Consider the following 21,756-nt stretch of genomic DNA (forward strand, 5'->3'; position numbering starts at 1 on the left):
AAGCTTACACATTACTACTACGTTACAACTGCATCCCTACTTAAGGGTTAAAGAAAGTGTTTGGAGAATTACAGTCGGCAGTGAAATAAATGAAAATTGGTTTTGTAAAATTAATTTTTAAGGGGATTTCTGATTTTTATAAGAATTCCGATGACTTTACATTTGGGAAACAGTTTCTCAAATGTGAAGTAACAGTACCAAGTAACTTTTGGCAGGGACACAGTCTACAAAGGAATTAACTTATTAAATTAATTATGTAAGATACTATTTCCTGGCTGAAAACAAAATTTCTGTATCAAATTCATTGTAGGCTGCATGTGATCAGTAACCTGAAAGTGAATGAAGTGATGTTTTAAAATGGAAAAGAAAAGCATTATTTAATAACAGAAATGAAACAGTGGAATTATTTATTTTCTTTTATTATAAAGTTATAAAGCAACAAATTAGGTAAAAATTATCAATATAATTATTAAAATTTTCATTCTTATTAAAAATGATTACACTACATCTTTTAATGTGACTTTTGTTGTTGACACCTTCTTGAATGAGTTTGTCAGTATTTGAATATGTCATAATTTTCATTTTCAAACACAATGAAAGACTTATCCAGCTGGTTTCTCAACTTGTTTTCAATAAAATTAATGTTAGAAAATATTTGATCATAGAAATATGTCATTCCCAATAAGTGAAGCCCAAATGCATGTCTTAATTGACTATATTGTGTCATGTAAATAGTACCACACGTTGGACATGATTTTGTGCTAGTTATGTTTTTGAAAAAAGAATCCTTTTGTGATTATTAATTAACTTAAGGAATTCATAACGTACTCTAGAATATAAAATCCTTTTGTGATATTTGCAATTAAATTGATTATATTCGTGTTTACCTTGAAATTAAAGTTTTTTAAGGTTGTGTACTACTTCGTTAAAAAAATTGAAATATACCCTGCCTTCTTAATGGGGTATTTAAATCACACAGTGTTTTATGAGGTAGTGCACACACTAGCATCAGAGGAAGAGTTATGGAAAGCATGATAACAGTCAATCCTTTCAAAACAGTGGAAGTAACCTTTCTTCCACAATACCTATCTGAAAATTTAGTACTGATGGTGACCTAACAATTTGTTCACTATCCCTCTTCTAATTATTTAAATGGGAAGTAGGAGATAATCTGTGGGAGTGATTACTTTCCCATTATATCCACCCTCTTAAATGGACAGTCATAATATTCATTTATGGATATCGCAATGTAAAATAAATCAATGTTTTCTCTGGAATATCTTCTCGTCCCTGGTGGAATTTAATTTTTCAACAGTCAGCTCCTCTCCTATTAATGAAACAGTGAATCATATTATAGAGTGTATAATACAAGCTGTAACAACTAAAATACCCAAAACATCAAGTTTGATTCTACCTTTTCCCAAACCATAGTGTAATTCAGGATGTATAGCAGATTAGAATGCTCAAAACAAAGCTTGGGGTATTGTTGGCAAATATCCTGCTACATGATTTAATTGCTTTCTAACATTCTTACACATGAGCATGATATATTTGCTGTCAGGGCCAAAAGGACTTGTGGTGCGAGTTCACATCTTCTGTCACCAGATCAAGAAACACCGTGGAGGAGGAACGAAATCTGGAAAATGGACAGATATTCTGCTCACCCCTCTTCGATACTGAAGTGCAATGGATGCCCATCCAAAATCAGTTGCAGATACTACTCTTGAGAAGTCAGCATCAGCAATATCCTCATACTGCCCCCCCCCCCCTCCAAAAAAAAAAAAAAGCCTTAAAAAGCAAAGCAGAAAACATCAAACTGCTTACTTCAGTTCTGGACAATATTACAACAGACTTCAAAAAAGAGCTGAATAATATTGTTGACCAACTTCTGTGGGACAAGATGATATCCATTATGAGTTGGTTAAATATCTGTGACCATCATCCATGGAGCAACTGCTCTATTTATTCAGCAGAATTTTCTGTGAGAATGGAATTCTGGTAAAAAAGCAATTATATTTGTCTTATTTGATCCAGAAATACCAATAAATTTCATTCCAGTTGCTCTGATCAGTTCTTGTGCAGAATTTTGTGAAAAATGTTTAACTCTCACTTTTTATTGTTTCTAGAGAGCAACAGGTTTTTTCCACGACACAGTCTGGCTTCAAAACATCATTCTGCTTTAGATCATATAATCTGATTAGAGGAAGCAATCATTACAGATGTTCGTTTTTAAAACATGAGCACTTAGTATCAGTTTTTCTTTGATATGGGAAAATGTAACAAGCTTGGAGTTTTGGCACATTGAAAGACCTGCACAACTTTGGTCTTAGAGGGAACTTCTCTATGAAAATCTTTCTCTGAGTCATGTTCATGTGGGATCAAACCTCTCCTGACCTTTTCTCCAAGAGGAAAGAGTACCACAAAGTACTCTCTCCTCTTGGAGAAAAGGTCAGGACAATAACAGAACGGAACATCTTTCTCAAATAAGTAATGCCCTCTATGCAGATAATCTTTTTTGTCATTCTTCTAGTGTGTGAGGGTCATAGACAATTGCTGCAAGACATTGACCATCTTTCAAACTGGGTGCTTCCAAATGAATTTAGATTTTTGCCACAAACATGATCTTCATCCTGATCCAGAACTAAAACTAGGATAAACAGTAATTCCAGTTGCAATAGAAGCAGTTTTTTGAATTCATGTTTGATAGAAATGTTAATTTTTTTTTGTCTCGTATGCATCAATTGTGAGATAAATAGTGGATAACGATGAAACATCCTAATCTTTACCTCTTGAGGTGCTTATCAGAATTGAACCTTGAACTATGGTTTATGCTGCTGCAAGAGACAGTACACTTTGATGGTTGGATCTACTCCACTGTCAAACATGAGAACTGCAACAGGACCTATTCCCACTCTTTACATTGAAGCAAATACACCATCACTTTGAGTCAGTAACTGTTTTTACAATATGTGACCAAAATAAAATCCTTTCCAGACCATTCCATGTGGCCAATTATTTTTTGCCTGTGTTTGGAAAAATTTGTACAATACCTATCAGACTACCATTATACCCCTTCACTTTGCAAATAAAAGCTTTACTACAGACTCTAAAACTACTTTAAACAACACTGCACTGGCTCCATTAAATATGCTATCACCATTACAGCTACATTTCAGCTTGTAGCATCTTGTACCAATTAGCTTACCCAAACATTCTACTCCTCCCTCTCTTTAACAGCAGTTCTTTTAAACACAGAGTAGAACATTTTGTGCCTGCCTGTATGGATGGCTCAAAATCAATCTGGGTCTGCATCTGGATTCACAGACAAATGATGCATTAAAATGCATAAAACTGAAACGGTACCAAAGATGCTTCATTTATATCAATCAAAGAAGCTTTCTTATTTCAGGCACTTAGAAATTTGTTACACCAATACATTTTTTGCTCTCTATCCGACATTTGTTCAATCAGATATTAAGGTTCCATTTGGATATTTGCCTATGAGTTGGATCCCAAGCCACTTTAGGATAAGAGGAAATAAGGCTGAAGAAGCCACAGATAGGTCAGCTCATTCCTTAAGATACTATCATCTGATTGTCCATTACATGAATTACTTCAGATTATGAGACATATAACTGCAGTGGCAGATATGATGGATAAAATAATAGACAGGATAACAAACTATTCCAGATAAGCCTAAAGTTAAACTGTAGCAATCTTGATCTGTATGGGGTTGTTCACAGAGAGGAAGTTGTTTTTATTGAGATTATTATTGACAATAGTCATATTGCACACTCCTTCCTATCAATGGGTAATGACATGCCTGTGTGTGTGTGTGCATGATATTTTAATTGACTTCTCTTTATTATATTAATGAGCTTAGTCATTATTTTTTCACTGTATGATGTTTTTAAACTTTTATAAGAAATTGATCTTTTTTATGAGTCTATAACATCCTAGAACTGTGTGTAATGTTTAATTTTATTTTTATACATCAAATATATCAGTTTTAACTTAAATACTTATGTAGCTATATATTAGTTGTTGTTTTTTTTACCTTTTGAAACAGCAAATTACAGATACAGATGCTAATGTGCCAAAAAATAAAAAATGTGTATAAAAATATTTACACTTTTGTGTAATTGTTATGAATCTTGGAATATTTAGAATTATAATTTTCTGTATTACTGATAAATCTCTATAAATTTAATCCTTACAAGGCTTTGATTTAGCTATACTGAACTTATTTGTCTATTTACAGGTCCAGCATCAGTACCGTCTAGTGGATGAATCAGGCCCTCCTCACAAGAAGACCTTCACTGTGGTACTGAAGTTGGACAATGAAGAATATACAGCTCCAGGTCCTAGCATTAAGAAAGCACAACATGCTGCTGCTGCACTTGCCCTGGAGCAAACAAACCTTAAACATCCCCCACCAAAAAGCCAAAGAAAGGCATTAGATCCAATCACCCCAACTGTAGAATTAAATGCTGTGGCAATGAAACGAGGGGAACCTGCAATTTATCAGTTAGTTGAGCCATCGAGACCCCCATACATCCCCAATTTAAACTTTAGAGGGATGTACCATCAGAGGTACCATTATCCCAAAATACCTACATATTGTGTCTCCTTAAAAGTGGGGAACCGCCAGTTCTTTGGCGAGGGGCGCACAGCACAGGCAGCAAGACATGCTGCTGCAGAGGAAGCACTGACGGTTCTTCGAAACTTGCCTTTACCAGATCATGTTAAGAAGCGCAATGATACTGTGAAAACAAATGGGGATATTATTGACTTGGATTCGGACGATGATCTCAAATCTCCTATTAGTCTGGTTCATGAAATTGCACTGAAACGAGAGCTCCCAGTTAATTTTGAAGTGATAAGAGAAAGTGGTCCACCTCATATGCGAACATTTGTTACAAGATGCACAGTGGGCAATTTGGTGACGGAAGGGGAAGGCAATGGAAAGAAAGTATCCAAGAAAAGAGCTGCAGAGAAAATGTTAGAGGAACTTAAGAAATTAGATCCACTTCCCCCTGCCCAACAAAAAGTAAAAAAGAAGCCAATTATCAAGAAAAAAAACCGAAATCTTATCAAAGTAAGCTATGATTTTATCAGAACTACAGTTGAATAGGCTGTTTTAAATTTTAAGTCTGTTGGGAAATTGCAAGATGAAGGTGCTTGATTTAACAAAATATCTGCGTATAACATATGTAAAGTCATATTACATTTATTGTAGTTTTTATCTTATTAAACATCTTGTTGGCCATGGTGGATGAAATACATCAACTATTTTATAATCACTATTCATGTTATCTTGTTGGTATTTCTGCTTCAGTACTACTATTACACCTAAGTTTTCATTAGTAGCCAGTAGGGATTTATTAATATGTCTTAATATTATTAGTATGTTACAATAAAAATTTAGTTCAATTAATTTAACCAATTTTTTAACGTTTAGGCCTAACCAGTGCACATTATTCAGATATTGATTTTGAAATGAATTTCTCAAAATCAATATTTGAATAACTATGATTTTTTGACTCCCACCCATGGAAAGTTACAAACCTATAGTACATTATTACCCTGGGTTGGCTAAGTTTTTTATTTTATTTTATTAATTTTATGTTTTTTGTATTTTTGTTTATTTTTTATATTATCCAGAAACCCCACTCTAGAAATCAAAAATGAACTTTCATACCACTTCAGGTCTCTGATGATTTCAAAATCTCAAAAACTGTTTATTATATATTTCACATACATTTATTTTGTATAGATGCATGTTATTTCTTTTCAATAAATTAACAAATAAAATTATTATTATTTTTTTTAAAAATTAAATAGTGAATCATCATCGAATTCCTATCAATTTTCTCTTATCAATGTCTTTCTCCTTTTATTGCTGATTTGTATACCACATTTATTACAACAGTTATTCAGTTTAATTAGGGAATCTTGCAGACTTCTGCTGGATTTATTTAAAAGTATAACATCTTCATAAAGTAACCAGCTAAGGTTAACATCTAATTTTGAGATGATGAATAACAGTGGAGATAATGTATACCTTTGGCTCCCACCTGATTTAACATCAAACCATCTTCCTGTGCCTCCTTCAGTTCTAACAGCAGACTTACAACTCAAACATAGATTGAGTATTTCTTGATCTAATATCCCACTTATACACCACAACTGTAGCGTTTTGAATGAGTTTTTCTCGTGGTATCTTGTCATGCTTTTTCCAGATCTACAAAACTTACAGATCCTTGTTATACTCTTATTACTTTTCCACTATTTGTCAAAGTGAAAATTTGATCCTGACTATTTTTTTGGTCTATATTTGGCCAAAAAAATTGTTCAGCTTGTTCTTCTCTTAACTTCCTTTCACAAAATATTCTCAAGAATACTTGCATAAATCTTACCATGAATACTTGGTGATGAAATTCCTGTTCTCACATTCAATTTTATTTCTCTTTTTATAGATGCATAGTATGAGAGTTCTATAATCATCTGGAATTTGATCCTCTGAGTAGGTCTTCTCAATTATGCACTGTAAAATGTTTATACTTTCATATTTGAGCATTTCTGGTTGAATGTCATCTACTCCAACTACCTTTCCACATTTCAGAATTTTGCTGTTCTTTTGTACTTCAAGTATTGATGTGTAGTGAAGAGGTGCTTAAGGATCAAAGCTGTATAACTGAGAGGAGACTTCTACATAGCCTTTAAAGGAATGCAGAGAACCGAACAGGGCTTCTGAGCTAATGTCCAGTCCTCACCTTCTCGTGGTGCACCCTGTTGGGTATCTACCTGGATAATGAACGAACGAGGATGGGCTGGCAATTTGGGATTTAGTCGACCAATTTGTGTTCTTATTGGCTTAAACCAATATAAAATGATGGTACAACATGACAAAATTTCATGCCAGCTGGGGTGTCGCCCAGTTAAACAAGGCTCCCCCCCCCCTGTTGTTTTCACCAGGGAACCAGGGCAGAAAAGTAAGCTACTGAAACAAATCTGAAAGCACACACCCCCAACTCAACATCACCAGAGTTAAAGATCGACATAAGATGCCTGAATGGCAAAGAAATGGAGCTAGCTGAGGAATTAGATAAGTACCAGATCGACATAATAGGGGTGACTGGAAAAAAAAAAAAAAAAAAAAAAAAACTGGTGAGATCTTTCTGAGCAATAAATACAAAATGTTATATTCAGGCAATGAAAAGAAGACAATCAAGGAAAAGAAGAGGTAGCTATAGTATTCAACACTAAATATGAGGCTAATCTTCTTGAATAGCAGGCAGTCTCAAGTAGAGTGATGTGGGCAAATATCAGAATGGGGAACTGGACAATGAGACTTATTTGGGCCTATGATCCCACAGAAGGTTCTCTTAAGGTAGAAGTGGAGGAATTTTTTGAGGCTCTAGAGAAAGCTACTGACACAGTGAAAAAGGAAAAGCTCGTCCTTGTTGGGGATCTAAATACAGAGTGGGAAGTGATTGTCACACATACAAAAATGTTTGGGAAAATTTGTAGAACAGAGCAAAGCTAATAATAATGACAAATACCTGTTGTATTTCTGCTCAGGACATGGACTGGTTATTACTAACACCATGTTCCAACATAAAAATGTGCACAAATTCACATGGAGAGAAGAGGCTAGGAATAAGAAAAGTCTCATTGACTATGTTATTGTTGATAGTGTTTTCTCCCTGGTGCAGGACACCACAATGTACAGAGGATTTGAAATTGGAAGCGAGCAGAATGAAATTGATAAGCAGGATAAAATTGAATTTCATATTGAAAAGAATGACGTAAGAAAATTTTAAAGCGAATAAAAGTTGAGCAGCTCTCAGATGTGAACTGGTGACTAAAATACACAAAGATTATTGAAAAAAAATGAAAGAGTTTGAGAACAAGAACCAAACCTTGGAGATTCAGTGGCAAACCTTGAAGAAAACCCTGATTGATTCAGCCAGAGAGGCATCTGGTGGGGTTGTCTGCAAGGATAGAAAAATCAGAACTCCATGGTGGACACAGGAAGTTAAAGAGGCAGTGAAGAAAAAGAGAAAGCATATCAAAACTTCCTGGCAAATAAGTCAGCTTGTGCTCTTAGAGAATATAGAGACAAATGCAAGAATGCTAAATACTGTGTAAAACTAGCTAAACAAAAGTCATGGGAAGACTTTGGCAAGAACTTAAAAAATAAATATCAAGAAGGTGGTAAGATATTCTGGAAGTTGTTGAAGAAGCTCAGAAATGGAGGAAAGAGTGCTGTAAAAGAAGTTAGAGATGATAAAGGTGACATGAAAACGGGGGGGGGGGGGGGGAAAGATATCCTTGAAGTATGGAGTAATTACTTTGAAAAACTGCTAAATGAAACAGGCAGTGATGACACTAAAAAACACTGACCAGGCATGCAGCCAGGAATACATATCCATACTTGAAGTAGAAAAAGCCATCAAAAGCTTGAAATGTGGAGCGGCAGCAGGAGTAGATGATATTCGACCAGAAATGCTGAAGCATGGTGGTATAAAAGTCTTACAGTGGCTGCACTGCATCGTTCAGAAGGCCTGGACAGAGGGACGAATTCCTGATGATTGGAGTAGAGCTCTAATAGTACCCATATATAAAAAGGGAAATAAAACTGAATATGAGAATTACAGAGGTATTTCCCTACTGAGTGTTCCGGGCAAGATCTATGCCAGTATACTTGAGAAACAGTTGAGAAGAATTGTGGAAGAAAAGCTTGGTGAAGAACAAGCTGGATTCAGGTCAAATAGATGCTGTCAGGATCAGATCTTCATTTACGACAAATAGTTGATAAAGCTTGGGAATATAACAAAGATCTGTATTTAAGTTTTGTCGATCTGGAAAAGGCATATGACAAGGTGCCAAGAGAGAGAGAAGCTGTTCAATACGTACAGTTATATGGTGTCAATGAGGCATTATATCAAGCAATACTTAGTCTTTATTTGAGTTGTACATCAGTAGTTAGAATTGAAGGAAGTACAGGAAGATGGTTTAATGTTAAATCTGGCATGAGACAAGGATGTACGTTATCCCCTCTGTTATTCATTATCTATATGGATCACATTATGAAGGAAAGTGGTATTAAACACGATATCAAAATTGGAAATGTTAATGTCAGCTCTTTGCTTTATGCGGATGATGTTATACTTCTAAATAAATCTGCTACAAGTTTGCAAGATTCCCTGGCTAAATTGAATAACTGTTGTAATAGATATGGCATGAAGGTCAGCAACAAAAAGATAAAGACAATGAAAATATGTAGAATCATTGAAAATGTCAACTGCATTGTGAATGGAGAACCTGTGGAACAAGTAAAACATTTCAGCTACTTAGGCACGATTTTTAGTGAAGATGGTAAATTAAATATAGAAATAGACAACAGAATCAGCAAAGCTGGTATGGTGTGAAGTCAATGGATTAAATTCATATGGAATGAGAGAGAAATTAGTCGGAACACTAAATTAGCTGTATACATGACAGTGTTCAAACCAGTTTTAACTTATGGATCTGAGAGCTGGATCAGAAGTAAAACACTTGACCAAAGACTAAAGACAGCAGATATGAGGGTCCTGAGAAAGATTAGAGGTGTGAACAAATGGCATCAATGGCAATATCATATTAAAAACGAGGATATTAGGAAAGAACTTGACATTGTCAGCATCCAGGAATGCGTTAGCAGATCTAATCTGATGTGGTATGGTTACTTGAACAGAATGGACAAGGAAAGATTGCCAAAACAAGTGTTCTCTGCCAGGTTGGCAGGAAAACGACCCAGAGGAAGACCAAGATATAGGTGGATTAATATGGTATGGAGTGCCTTAAAATGTAGAAATATATGATCTGATAATGTTGGAGTCTTGAGAAGTAACAGACTGATTTGGAGAAAATTGTAGATAGGAAGTTAGTAATGATGTAAATTTTTCATGTAGTACTGTACATGTCAGGAATTTGATGATGATGATGTAGTATTGATGTGTGTTCCTGGTTGCATTCTTTGAGCAGTCTCTCAAAGTAATTACTCCAGACATCTAGGATATCTTTATCTTCAGTTTCAATGTTGCCTTTGATTTCTTTTACAATACCTTTTCTTCCATTTCTAACCTTTTTCAATAGCCTCCAGAATATTTTTCCACCTTCCTGATATTTATATGCTCTAACCCAGGGGTGGCCAACCTTTTATAGTTCATGCATCAATTTTTTCATTTTTAAGTTAAGATGCACCATGCAAATTTATACCACTTTTCAGCCCTTTTAAAATATGATAAGATGGATATATTTAACAGTTATGCATAAATGATTTATTATATATATGGTAATATAGACACTTTTATCAGTTTTAAATGAAAGGATTTCATATAAAGACAAGATAAACATTAATTATTTTATTGAGACTTTTGAAATTGCTTTGCTTTGGCTAAGCTTGTAGTGTTTGGAGTTAAATCAGTCAGTCGCGACCATAGTTTGTTCTTAATCATTTTCATTGTTGAAAATGCTTGTTCGCATCTGTATGTAGTTCCAAAACGACAGATATAACTCTGAGCAAATTTTCTCAGGTCTGGAAAATGTTCACAGGGCAACGATTGCCAGAAATTAATCAAATTCCTGATACATGTCTTTTAATTGCATTAATCCTTCTAGAACTTGCTGTTCTCTGGATATTTTTTCTGCCAATCTAGAAACAGACATCTGCTTTTCTAACCTTTCCTTTTGCATTATATTTAACCTTTTTCTAACTTTAGATTAGCTCTGCTCACACATTCTTGAAATCTGTCAATGACAGTGTGCCTTTCTGATATCTTCATTTTTAGTATGATTCTGCTATTGATTTTATCTGTTCACTAATTTTTTTCTGAACTCTGTAGTTTCTAATTTTTGATTGCCTCTTTATTTCTGATTCAACTCTCAAGTCCATAAGCAGAAATTAGTTTGAACATTCCCTTGTATGTTGCCAACTTACTGTTTTGTCAATTTTTCTCTTATAAATCCATATAAAGTTGTTTACCTGGCAGCTTAAAATATTAACCTTTGCTTATCCAGTTATCTATTCACAATCTAAATTGCGTCTAGTAGCTGAAATATTTTACTTCTTGTGTAGGCTTGTTATTGAAACTGCAAGTTGATGTTTCCCATGTTTCTGTTATTTTCATAGTTTTTGTCTTTTTCTTGCTAATTTTAGTACAAAATTTAGTACATAATATTTATTCAGTATAGTAGAGTGCTGAAGACCTACTGGATTTGTTCACGAGTATAACATCATTTGCATAAAGTAAGGTGCTGTCTTGAATATCTCCAGTTTTGATATAGGTTTTAATACCACTTTCCTTCATAATTATGTTCCACATAGATGATGAATAAGAGTGGAGATGGTGCACACCCTTGTCTTTCACATGATTTTACGTCAAACTATTTTCTTTGCACCTCTTTTTGTCTTGAGTGCTGACTATATATTGCACTTCTATAATGTTCAGTTTATCCCATATAATTATAGTGTTTTGAACAACTTTTCTCTTGATACCTTGTCATATGCCTTCTCTAGATCTACAAAACTTAAATATAGATCCTGGTAATATTTTCATGATTTCACAACTTTTTAGATAAAATTCTGTTACTGACAATCCCTATTTGATCTGAACCTAGTTTTATTTAATTTATTTATATTTATTTTACATGTTTTTCTTACACATTTCAAGTATGCTTATATACATTTAGTTGTATGCTCTCATTCATTTTATTTATTTATTTTGTTGTTCAGACCCATCAAACATGTGCAAAGATATCTACATTTATAAGGCACTAGAGAAGAATAGAGATCTGCAAGTTGTCCAACTGTGTCAATCAGACTGCAGACAAGAGTGTACAAAAGAACATGCAGGTAGATTATTATGTCTGTACACGAATGCTAGGAGTATCAGAAACAAAGGGGTAGAGTTTGTTACCTTGGTCAATATGTTGGGACCTCAGATTGTAGGCATTAGTGAGACCTGGCTATCAGAATCAGACATGCTAACTGGTAGCGAGTGTAAAGGGTACAGTATTTTTAGGAAGGGTAGAGAGGATAAGAGAAGAAGGGCATGCTGCTAATGATATCGAATGACTTGAATTCAATTAGAGTTGAGACCTATGATTGTATTACCACTACTAACAGTATTTCATGTGGCAGTGAGTTCGAATCCATCTGGTGTGAGGTGGAATGCAACAAGATCAATTACATAGTAGTGGGATGTTGTTACAGGTCAGTTGCTAGTGATGAAGAAATGTATCACCAATAGAAAAGATGAGCACAAAAAGAGTAATCATAATGGGAAACTTTAATTATCTAAATATTAATTGGGTAGCAGTAGAATCTCATGAGAAAAATGAAAATGAATTTATTGAGCTGTTGCAAGAAACTTTCCTCAAGTAGCACGTGACAGAAGGAACTCGAGGTCAAAGAGAGTTAGGTTTAATTGTAATGTCGGGGGGGGTGGGGCATTTAATTTAAAGACATAACTATCCTGTCTGCAGTTGGTGACAGTGATCATACGGTACTTAATTGGGAAGTGACTAAGTTTATGAATGTTCCTTTCAGAAACGTTCAGCATTATATGCTGAACTACAAAGCAGGAAATTATGACCAACTAAGAGGTATACTGAGTTCAGTGGAATGGGATCAGTGTTGATGGATGAGAAGAATATTGACAGTGATGCGAACCATTTAAACAATACTAAATGATGTGATGTATAATACCCATTGTGCTATATGCTTCAGAAACTTGGACACTCGAGAAGACAGAGATGCAAAAACTGGAGGCTTTTGAGATGAAATGTCTCAGAAAAATGAATAAAACAAAATGGACAGAAAAGAAAACAAATGAAACTGTAAGACAAGACCTAAAATATACATACTCATTAATAGAAATGATCAAAAGAAGACAACTTCAATGGTACGGACATGTCAAGAGAATGCCATCAAAAAAAGACTACCCACCTTGCTCTGTATGCAAGATTAAAAGAAAAAAAAGGAAGACCAAGATCTAAATGACATCAATAAAGGTCAACTCTGGATTACAAACATATAGACAACTCACCAGCCACGCAAGAAACCAAGACTCCTGGAAGTTGTTGTGGAAACATGGAATACTCAACCCATCCCCGACGGAAGAGGACAGTAAGTAAATGATGCAATATCAAAATGTGTCCCGAGAGTTCGAAGAATGAATAGTGTAGGAGTCCAATAGATGTGTAATCTTATTAAGTAAGATATTCATAAGAAACATGATGTGGAAGGAGTACCGTGTGCATAAGAATGATGTCTGTTATGAAAATTATAAGCAGCAGGCTAGAATAGTTGACAGAAAGCAAAGTCTAAGTATGAAAAGAAACTGGCTCTGCATTCTAAAGAACAACCCACAAGAATTCTATCAATACACTACACGTAAAAGAAAGAATGAATATGAAAGAATAACTCTTCTAAATGCAGATGGTGTGAGGGTAACAGACACAGAAGAGGTTGTTCAACTGTGCCCATTTTGTTAAAAGCTATCAATCTGGTGTATGCAACATTGAGCTCATTGCTGCATCTTCACTGGATGAAGAAACTCAGGTATATGTGGATGAGGTATTAAAGTGAGATATTACTTTAATACCTATAAAGTGAGACGAGGTGTTAATAAGAATTCAGTTTATTGCCAAAACATGAAAGAATGTATGGTAATTCCATTGCAGAAGGGTGGTGCAAAGACCGATGTATCCAACTATCGACCAATTAGTATCTCAGGAGTGGTGGTGAAGATTTTGGAAAAATTTGTTAGGACTTGCATTCAGAAATTGTTGCATAAATTGGAGAATATGGGTTTGGATTATAAAATATTACAGTGGATAAGAGAATCACTGACTGACAGATATCAAAAAGTGTTATATGGGAATGTGAGTCTGCAAGAGTTAAGGTAATAACAGTTGTGTTACCACAAGGATCAGTCATTGTTCCATTGTTATCCGATCTGTGCATTAATGACACCGGTAAGAATTTGACAGGGGACATATAGCTATTTGCTGATGATCCAAAGATAGGTGAGGTAATCAGGAATGCTGCTGATATGCAGTACTTGCAGAATGATTTGAATAGGCTGGAATTGTGGGTATGGGAAAATGGATGTCAGTAAATGTAAAGTCATTCACTTTGGTGTGATTTGATATCTAGTGTCTTATTATATTGGCAGGATTATACTAGAACAGTGATGAACAACCTTATTTCTTCAGTGGGCCACAATTGAAAACTTAATATTTCATACAGGCTGCAAAATACATAATATTAAATACTTTAATATATTAATCAAAAAAATTTAATTTATGGGGTTGAATTTGTTATTTTTGACATAGATTTACAATGAAAAGTTTTATTAATTTGATATATGGTATATGTATATATTTTTTTAATCAAAAGAAATTAAATACCTGCTGAAATTTAATTAATGGGAATCAGATATTTTGCACTGTTTCTCATCAACAGGCATTTCAATATTGAGAGATATGTTTGAAATTGTGACTGATACAATTTTTTAGTTGTTCGTCATCAAGGTGATTTCGACGATCATTTTCGAAAAGAGTTGTTCACACTGATAAATACTACCAAATAAACTCATTATTTGCCTGGAACGGGTAGCTAGCAATTGAAATTTATCTGTTGGAAAGTAACTCTTATAAAAGTCAATAAAACTAACATTTTGAAACTTATTTCTTAGTGTTGCTTTGCATATCAATTATTTCCATTTGAAGTTGAAATTTGGGAACCCCTTTCAACATCTATAATAAAGGATGATGAGAAATATCAGAATTAGTTTCATTTTCGCATAAGTTTTTGAACCCCGAACTGAATTCTTCTTGTAGTCTCTGTATTTCCTCTGCATATTTTTTGGTTTCAGGTGGATTTTCTTTTCTCAAAATTGGAAAATGAGCATATTATTAGATCCAGTTGCCAATTCCAAATTTTTAGTTTATTTTCGAAGCTTTTATTTTTATCAAACATTTCATTAATAAGTTTGTTCTGTCCTTGAAGATTTACATTTAATTTGTTCAAATTTTGAGTAATGCCAATGCAAAATGCAAAGCCACACATCCAGTCTTTGTCATTAAATTCTGGAAACGGATCGTCTTTCATCTCCAAGAATAACTGAGTTATTGCAGCAGCTTTTCGGTATTTCATATTTCCAACAGCTTTTATTTCCAGTGCTGAAATATACTCGTGACTTATTTCATTCAGTAATATTTCTTTTTTTTAATCTCCCACCTGGAGTTAAACTATAATTATGTGATAAAAGGACTAGAAATTTAAAATATCACACCTATCATGATGGTAATTGGTGGCTAGCATTTGTAATCCATATTTCTCCAATTTTGTTGTGTGCTTCACATGCACATTTTGGTGAATGCAAAAGTACGTCAAGCCAATAGGGAGGCTCATCCAAGAAAAATTGTAAACCTATAGTATATTAGTACTGGGTGGACTGGATTAAGGAATTTTTTTATTATTAATTTTGTGACTTTTTATACATTTTTTGCCAAGTCTGGAAACCCTGTCCTCAATTTTTTCAGTTTATTTCAGTCCTCAAATAAGCAGAGTGGTGGGCTCCCACTTGGTGATAACATTCACTTATTAAAAGACAATCATACACATCCATGACAGGATTTGAGAGCAGATATGCTAACTACTCAGCCAACCAGGCCAGCATGCAGGATACTGCAAGCATTCATAATATTCTTTATTGTAATTTTTGTTATTTATCTCCGAGTTTTTCCTTAACACTTCCCATGATTTTGTTTCACTACTTTACATGTAGCTAGGTTCCTTAGATTCCTGCTGACTTATCTACCAGGAACTTTTGTTATAATTTCTACTTTTTCAGACTGCATCTTTATCCTCTTCAGTCAATCATTGTTTTCTTTAGATTTTGCCATTGAGTTTGGTTCTTATTTTCTGTTTCATCCCCCCCCCCAGTAATATTTGTATATTATATGAGTGTGCAGTTCACCTCTGAAAGTTGCAATTGTGCATGTTTTTTTTCTTTTCAGTGTGATACTTATTTTGTATCCTAGTCAAAATTACATGATGGTTAGTTCCTCTTGCATATCCCCTCTGTACTCTCATATCCTGAACCAGCATAAAGATAGCACTATCAACAACAGCATTGTCAATGAGCATTATCTTATCTCTTATGTGTTTTCTTCATGTGAATTTATGTACTATTTTGTGTTGGATTTCTATTCAGGATAATGATTGGTCCTTATCCTGAGCAGAAATCCAGAAGGTACTTTAACATTTCTATGGGTTTGTGATTCATTTCCTACTCTGCTTGTGTAGGTCCCTAACAAGAACCAGTGTTTCCTTTTTCTTTCTCAGCTACTTTTGCTTTAAAAAAAAAAAAAAAAATCACTTCCTCCATAGTAGAATCTTCTGTGGCACCAAAGGCACAAATAAGTCTCATTGTCTAATTCTCCAATTTGGCATTTCATGGCATAATTAAATATACTAAACTTGCCTGCAGTGTGAAAGAACTTTGTTGTTTCAGGGAATGCTGAAACTTATAATGGTGGTATGCAATGTTTGTTAGACTAAGTGCAGACTGGATGTTATTCGTTGTATTTCTGATCTTGCACTCAAAAGAACTAATGGACATAATAACATGGATCAGCTGTTAGTGATTTAATAGAACTCAAAAAAATATTCCCATGTATAGCATCATGAAAGGAGAAAGGAAAGCAGTTGAAAAATGAAATTGTATATTGTATAAAGGAGAAACTCATGCATATTAGATTAATTCTGCTGATAATGAGTTATTTTGAAATAGCTAAAGAGTTCTGTAGAGTTGTGTTTAGGGAGTCATGAACTATGTTGCTATCATTTTTGAGATCGTCTAAGGAAAGTCAGTTTGTTACCAAGGTTTTCAATTTAGAAAAGTACTTTGAAAATGTTGGTATGGTTCTATTGGGTTCTTCAATAAAGTTTCCTGATTAATTCTTTCATACATATATATAAAGTGGTGTTTTGAGTAAAGAAGATAAAACATACTGTATTTTTATTCTACATATTTATTATTTCAGTATCATTGTTTCTAAACTTGTCTCAAGTGAAAGATGATCATTTTCTATCTGTTATATTCTGAAGATAATTATAGAAGCAGTAATAGCTTGTTGAATCCATGTTATACTGGTTAGAGTACTTTCAGTTCTATATTCCTCCTGTGTGAATTTTGAAAGCGTGAAAGTGCTTTGCTAAAATCAGAAACTGAAATTCCTGTGTATTTGTCCATCAAGGATAAACTGTTTTATATCCAACAGTTTTTTAGATTTTGTTGAAAATTATAATACAGAGAAGTTTTTTTATTATTGTTTCCTGAGTTTGATCAGTCTTTAACACTTTGTTGGTTCCCTTATATGCATAATTTCATGTTATTATTATCATTACATGACACCTCCAGGGAGTCCAAAGTCTCATTGAGGGATGGCACCTACTCTACAGCTCTCTGTCCCCACCAACGCCATCTACTGCTCACAACCATTAGCATTTCCACAGACAATCACAAACATCCATGCCCACGGCGGGATTCGAACCCGCAGCCTTCTGGCTTGAGAGCAAATATGCTAACCATGGCCAACCAGGCCGGCAATATGACTATATGGTTATGATCTTTAGACAAAGCAGCAGTTGTTGCGGTGAAAGTCGCCTAATTCACTGTGGTAGAAAAGCATATCAAGTTTGCAGTAATGACAGGTCAGTGTTGATCTTTTTTTTTTTTAACATCCAAGGCATTATCCATGAGGAATTCCTCCCATCTAAAAGGACATTGTTATGATATGATTGAGGAGATGCAGAATTGCAGGGGGGGGGGTGCTCAGTAGTCACACTTGACGATTCCAGGGATGCATGGAATAAAGAAAATAAGATAAAAAAAACTTGGATCACTGTATACATGCCCGAGGGAACTACTTCAGAGAAGATGACAAAAACTAGCAGTTCGGGTAATTAATTATTTTTATTTTTTATTATTATTATTTTAATGGTCCGATTCCTCAAACTTTTGGATAGCAACTCATAGCTGTCTGAAATTCCCTTAGACCTGGTACAGTTTGAATTATTTTGTAGTTAGCAAACTCGTAGGAACTACAAGAATAGCTAGTAGTTCCTTTAGAATAGCTCTGTGTCTTGGGTCGTTGGTTGGATTAATAATTTATTAATATTAAATTGTTCTTGCAGACAATTTATATTTGTTATAGTGAGTGAGTAAAAAACACCATTACAGTTTGCTGTAATGGTGTTTTTTATAGCGGGAATCACTGTAGTCCAAAACATTAATGCATTATGCCACTACCATCTTAATATTCTCTCTAGGCTGATCTTAAAGAGTTGGTGATGCAGCAGATTGAATCCCCTAAGAAGTGGACTGATGGGACACTTTTGAACCAAATCTATATTCTAAGAGTGATAGCACTGTATAAAAATTATTTCATCGCAAATAATATTTGTTCTCAGAAAATGAAACTTTAAAGTACCACATCAATCTAATTAAATCATATAGGAATCACTAAGAGCTGCATACTCATGAGAAGAACATCTTATGATCAAATGCAAATATGGCTGCTCACACTTTGAACAGATGGCCTGGTCTTTTGAAATGTGAAGGGCCAACTTGATCATGAAAAGAGGGCCATATTACTGACAAGAAGCATATAGCAAACACCTTACTATGCAAAGGCAATCACCTCTTCAAAGAAGCCAGCCATATTTATGAAGAAATACCAAAAGATTGTTTTCTTTATAGATGTAGCCATGGCTGCGATGATGGACTCTCCCCACACACAATTTGTCTAATTTGAATTATATGCGGTAACATGCACCAATATGTGAAGAGATTAGAATGCATTATAAGGAACTTATTCCAAATAAAAATGCAATGGCTATCTATTCATAGCCATTTCATTTTTATTTGGAACAAGTTCCTTTTTTATCTGTTAAATACTGTTAAAAAATCTTATGCAGTATTTTACTCATTTCATATACCATGTTTTCTTTGTGAATTTTAAACTAAAAGTATTGTTTGCATATAAAGTATCTTGTTAATAAAGAACACATCCAGCACACACATTTTGCTTGTAATTAACAGAAATTTTGGAAGTGGTTTGCATTGTATAAATTATATCAGTATACTTTTGGTTTTAAGTTTAACATTTACTTTAAAGTCCTAATTAAATATATTATTTCAGAACTGAACTTGATATAGATACAAATTTAGTGTTTTTCTTTCTCTTCCTCTTTTTTTGTTTTTGCAAGGAACAGAAAGCAGATCCTCAGTATGGACAGGGTATTAATCCAATTAGCAGACTAATTCAGATTCAACAAGCAAAGAAAGAACGAGAACCTGTCTATACTGTTATTGATGAAAGAGGAGAACCTAGGCAACGGGAATTTATTATTCAGGTATATGAATTTTTTTTTTCCCATATTTCTTATTGTTTATTTTTCAGTAGTCCATTTTTAGTGTTTATGTGTCTAAACTAGTGAACTAGATTCCTTTGTGTATTTTTCTTTCCTTTAAATATTATGGAAAGTATTTGATCTCAGGAACAGAACTCATTTGATTTCATATCAAGAATTCACTTTTACTATGTGATAGTTCATTTCATTAGGAATAAAATTTTAGAAGAAAGGGAAAGTATAAAAATGTACAAAAAGACTATATTGGTACGAGTAGAAATTTGTACATACTCCTCAAACTAATAATAATGCATGTTTCATTAGTTGATACCAAACTACATTCTTTGTATTAGTTACAGTAAAATTCATATTTTAATAATGTTCTAAATACTTGGAACATTATAATACTTCAAATATCAAACTCTGCAATTCGGGAAATTACTCAACCGCTGCTTTTCCGTGTTGAGAGATCACAGTTACGTTGGTACGGGCACCTGGTCAGAATGCCACAAGAGAGAGAGGCTCCCTCAGCAGGCCCTCTTTGCCAAGCCAGAGGGTAGGAGGCCAAGGACTCACTGGATATATTAAATCCAAAACCTTGGATGGACATGTCTAGGAGTTCCACCAGAACACCTGGGCTTGGTGGCAGAGTTTCTGACTCTGTCAGCCCTGCAACCCTTCGAAGGAACCTCATTTCAGCGGCTTGGATTCGTGTCCGCATTCTTTCGGTCATTACCCAGCTCTCGTGACCATAGGTGAGGATGGGGACTAGCTCTATGTCCCACTTTTCATTACTTGTAAATATGGCCCCAAGGTTTTTAAACTTCTCCACCTGCCTAAGTGGGACTCCACTCACACGTAGAGTGCACTGGGATGGTTGTCTTGAAACCACAAATGCTTCTGTTTTGGTCACTGATCTTCATCCTGGATTCTGCACAAACAGCTACAAACCTATCCAGGGTCCGCTGGAGATCATCAGTGGTAGAACTAACCAGAACTAGGTCATCTGCAAAAAGCAGACGTCCAATGCTACGTCTTCCAATTCTGACACACTCACTGCCTTGGCTGTGCCTATCAATCCAGTCCATAAATATTATGGACTGGATTGATATTGAAATATTATGGTGACAGAGACCTATGGACATTGTGAAAGGTTCAGACTTTGTGCTGTTTACCCTGACACAAAACTCTGGGCATTCATACAGGGACTTGATGGCAGCTAATAGTTGGCCATCCACTCCATACTCCTGTACTACTTGCCAAAGCTTATCCCGCGGAACCCGGTCATATGCCTTCTCCAAGTCCACAAAACACATGTAGACATTCTTGGCATATTCCCAAGATTTCTCAAAGACTTGCCTTAAAGTGAAGATTTGATCAGTTGTGCTTCTACCAGGACGAATGCCATATTGTTCTTCTTGGAACTTGGATTCAGCTATGCCCCTGTACCTTCTTTCCAAGCACCTAGCATATACTTTCCCAGGCAGGCTGAGCAGGGAGATGCCACGATAGTTGCTGCAATCTCTCTCTGGTCTCCCTTCTTGAAGACTGATATTGTTATTTAAATATAAAGAGCCAACAGGCTTCATTTCGGCGATATAAACATTAATTAAATTAAGGGGATATTAGATCCCACATTGTTTTAAAACCGAATAAGAAATTCAAGGATTGGAATGAGAGAGTTTCATGCCGAATATAGTATAAAAAACTATAAAAATATCGGCAAATACTAGTGTGAGCTGAATGCAAGTAGTCCTAGAACGTAGTACAAACATGGGCAACTCGTTGCAAAGGTGGGAAAGTTCTGATTGCTAATCTTTGTATTTTCCATAATGTAAAAACACATTTCCTAGGAAATGTATGTTGTTATTACATTATGGTAGGGAGGTCACTACCCAGACCGGTTTCAGCCTTTATTGAGGCTTCATCAGTGAGTAGCTAGACCAAATTAATACCAAAGGGTATAGCGAAAAGAACGTATATACTCTGCTATACGAGTTGTCCAAAAAGGTGCACCCATTAAGTTACTTAAATATAAAGAGCCAACAGGCTTCATTTCGGTGACATAAACATTAATTATTAACTATTAATTTTTAATTAATTAATTATTAACTGATATTGTTATTCCTGTCTGGCCACTTTGGTGCTCACCCAGATATCCAAGCAGCCTAACACACTTGAGTCAGAGAACACCGTCTCGATTTAAGGCTTTTAGCATTTTGGGTCGAATTTCATCTCATCACCAGCAGCCATGCCCGATTTTAGTGATTTTATTGCTA

At 34.8% G+C, this 21,756-nt stretch overlaps 1 protein-coding gene across 4 annotated transcripts in view; it reads left to right on the forward strand.

Moving 5' to 3' along the window:
• stau (double-stranded RNA-binding protein Staufen) overlaps positions 1-21,756 on the forward strand; it is a 228,576-nt gene that overhangs the window by 71,590 nt on the left and 135,230 nt on the right. For 3 of the 4 annotated variants that reach the window (XM_090410841.1, XM_090410838.1, XM_090410840.1), the window contains exons 4-5: positions 4,262-5,098; positions 19,334-19,480. In XM_090410841.1, the coding sequence (XP_090266967.1) occupies positions 4,262-5,098; positions 19,334-19,480 (984 nt within the window). The remainder of the gene's footprint in view (positions 1-4,261; positions 5,099-19,333; positions 19,481-21,756) is intronic. The other variant, XM_090410839.1, reaches the window with a different exon arrangement.

This window comes from Typopeltis vanoorti, chromosome 21, assembly GCF_054136105.1.
Source record: "Typopeltis vanoorti isolate ZY-2024b chromosome 21, IOZ_Tvanoo_1.0, whole genome shotgun sequence".
In the NCBI taxonomy this organism is placed as follows: domain Eukaryota; kingdom Metazoa; phylum Arthropoda; class Arachnida; order Uropygi; family Thelyphonidae; genus Typopeltis; species Typopeltis vanoorti.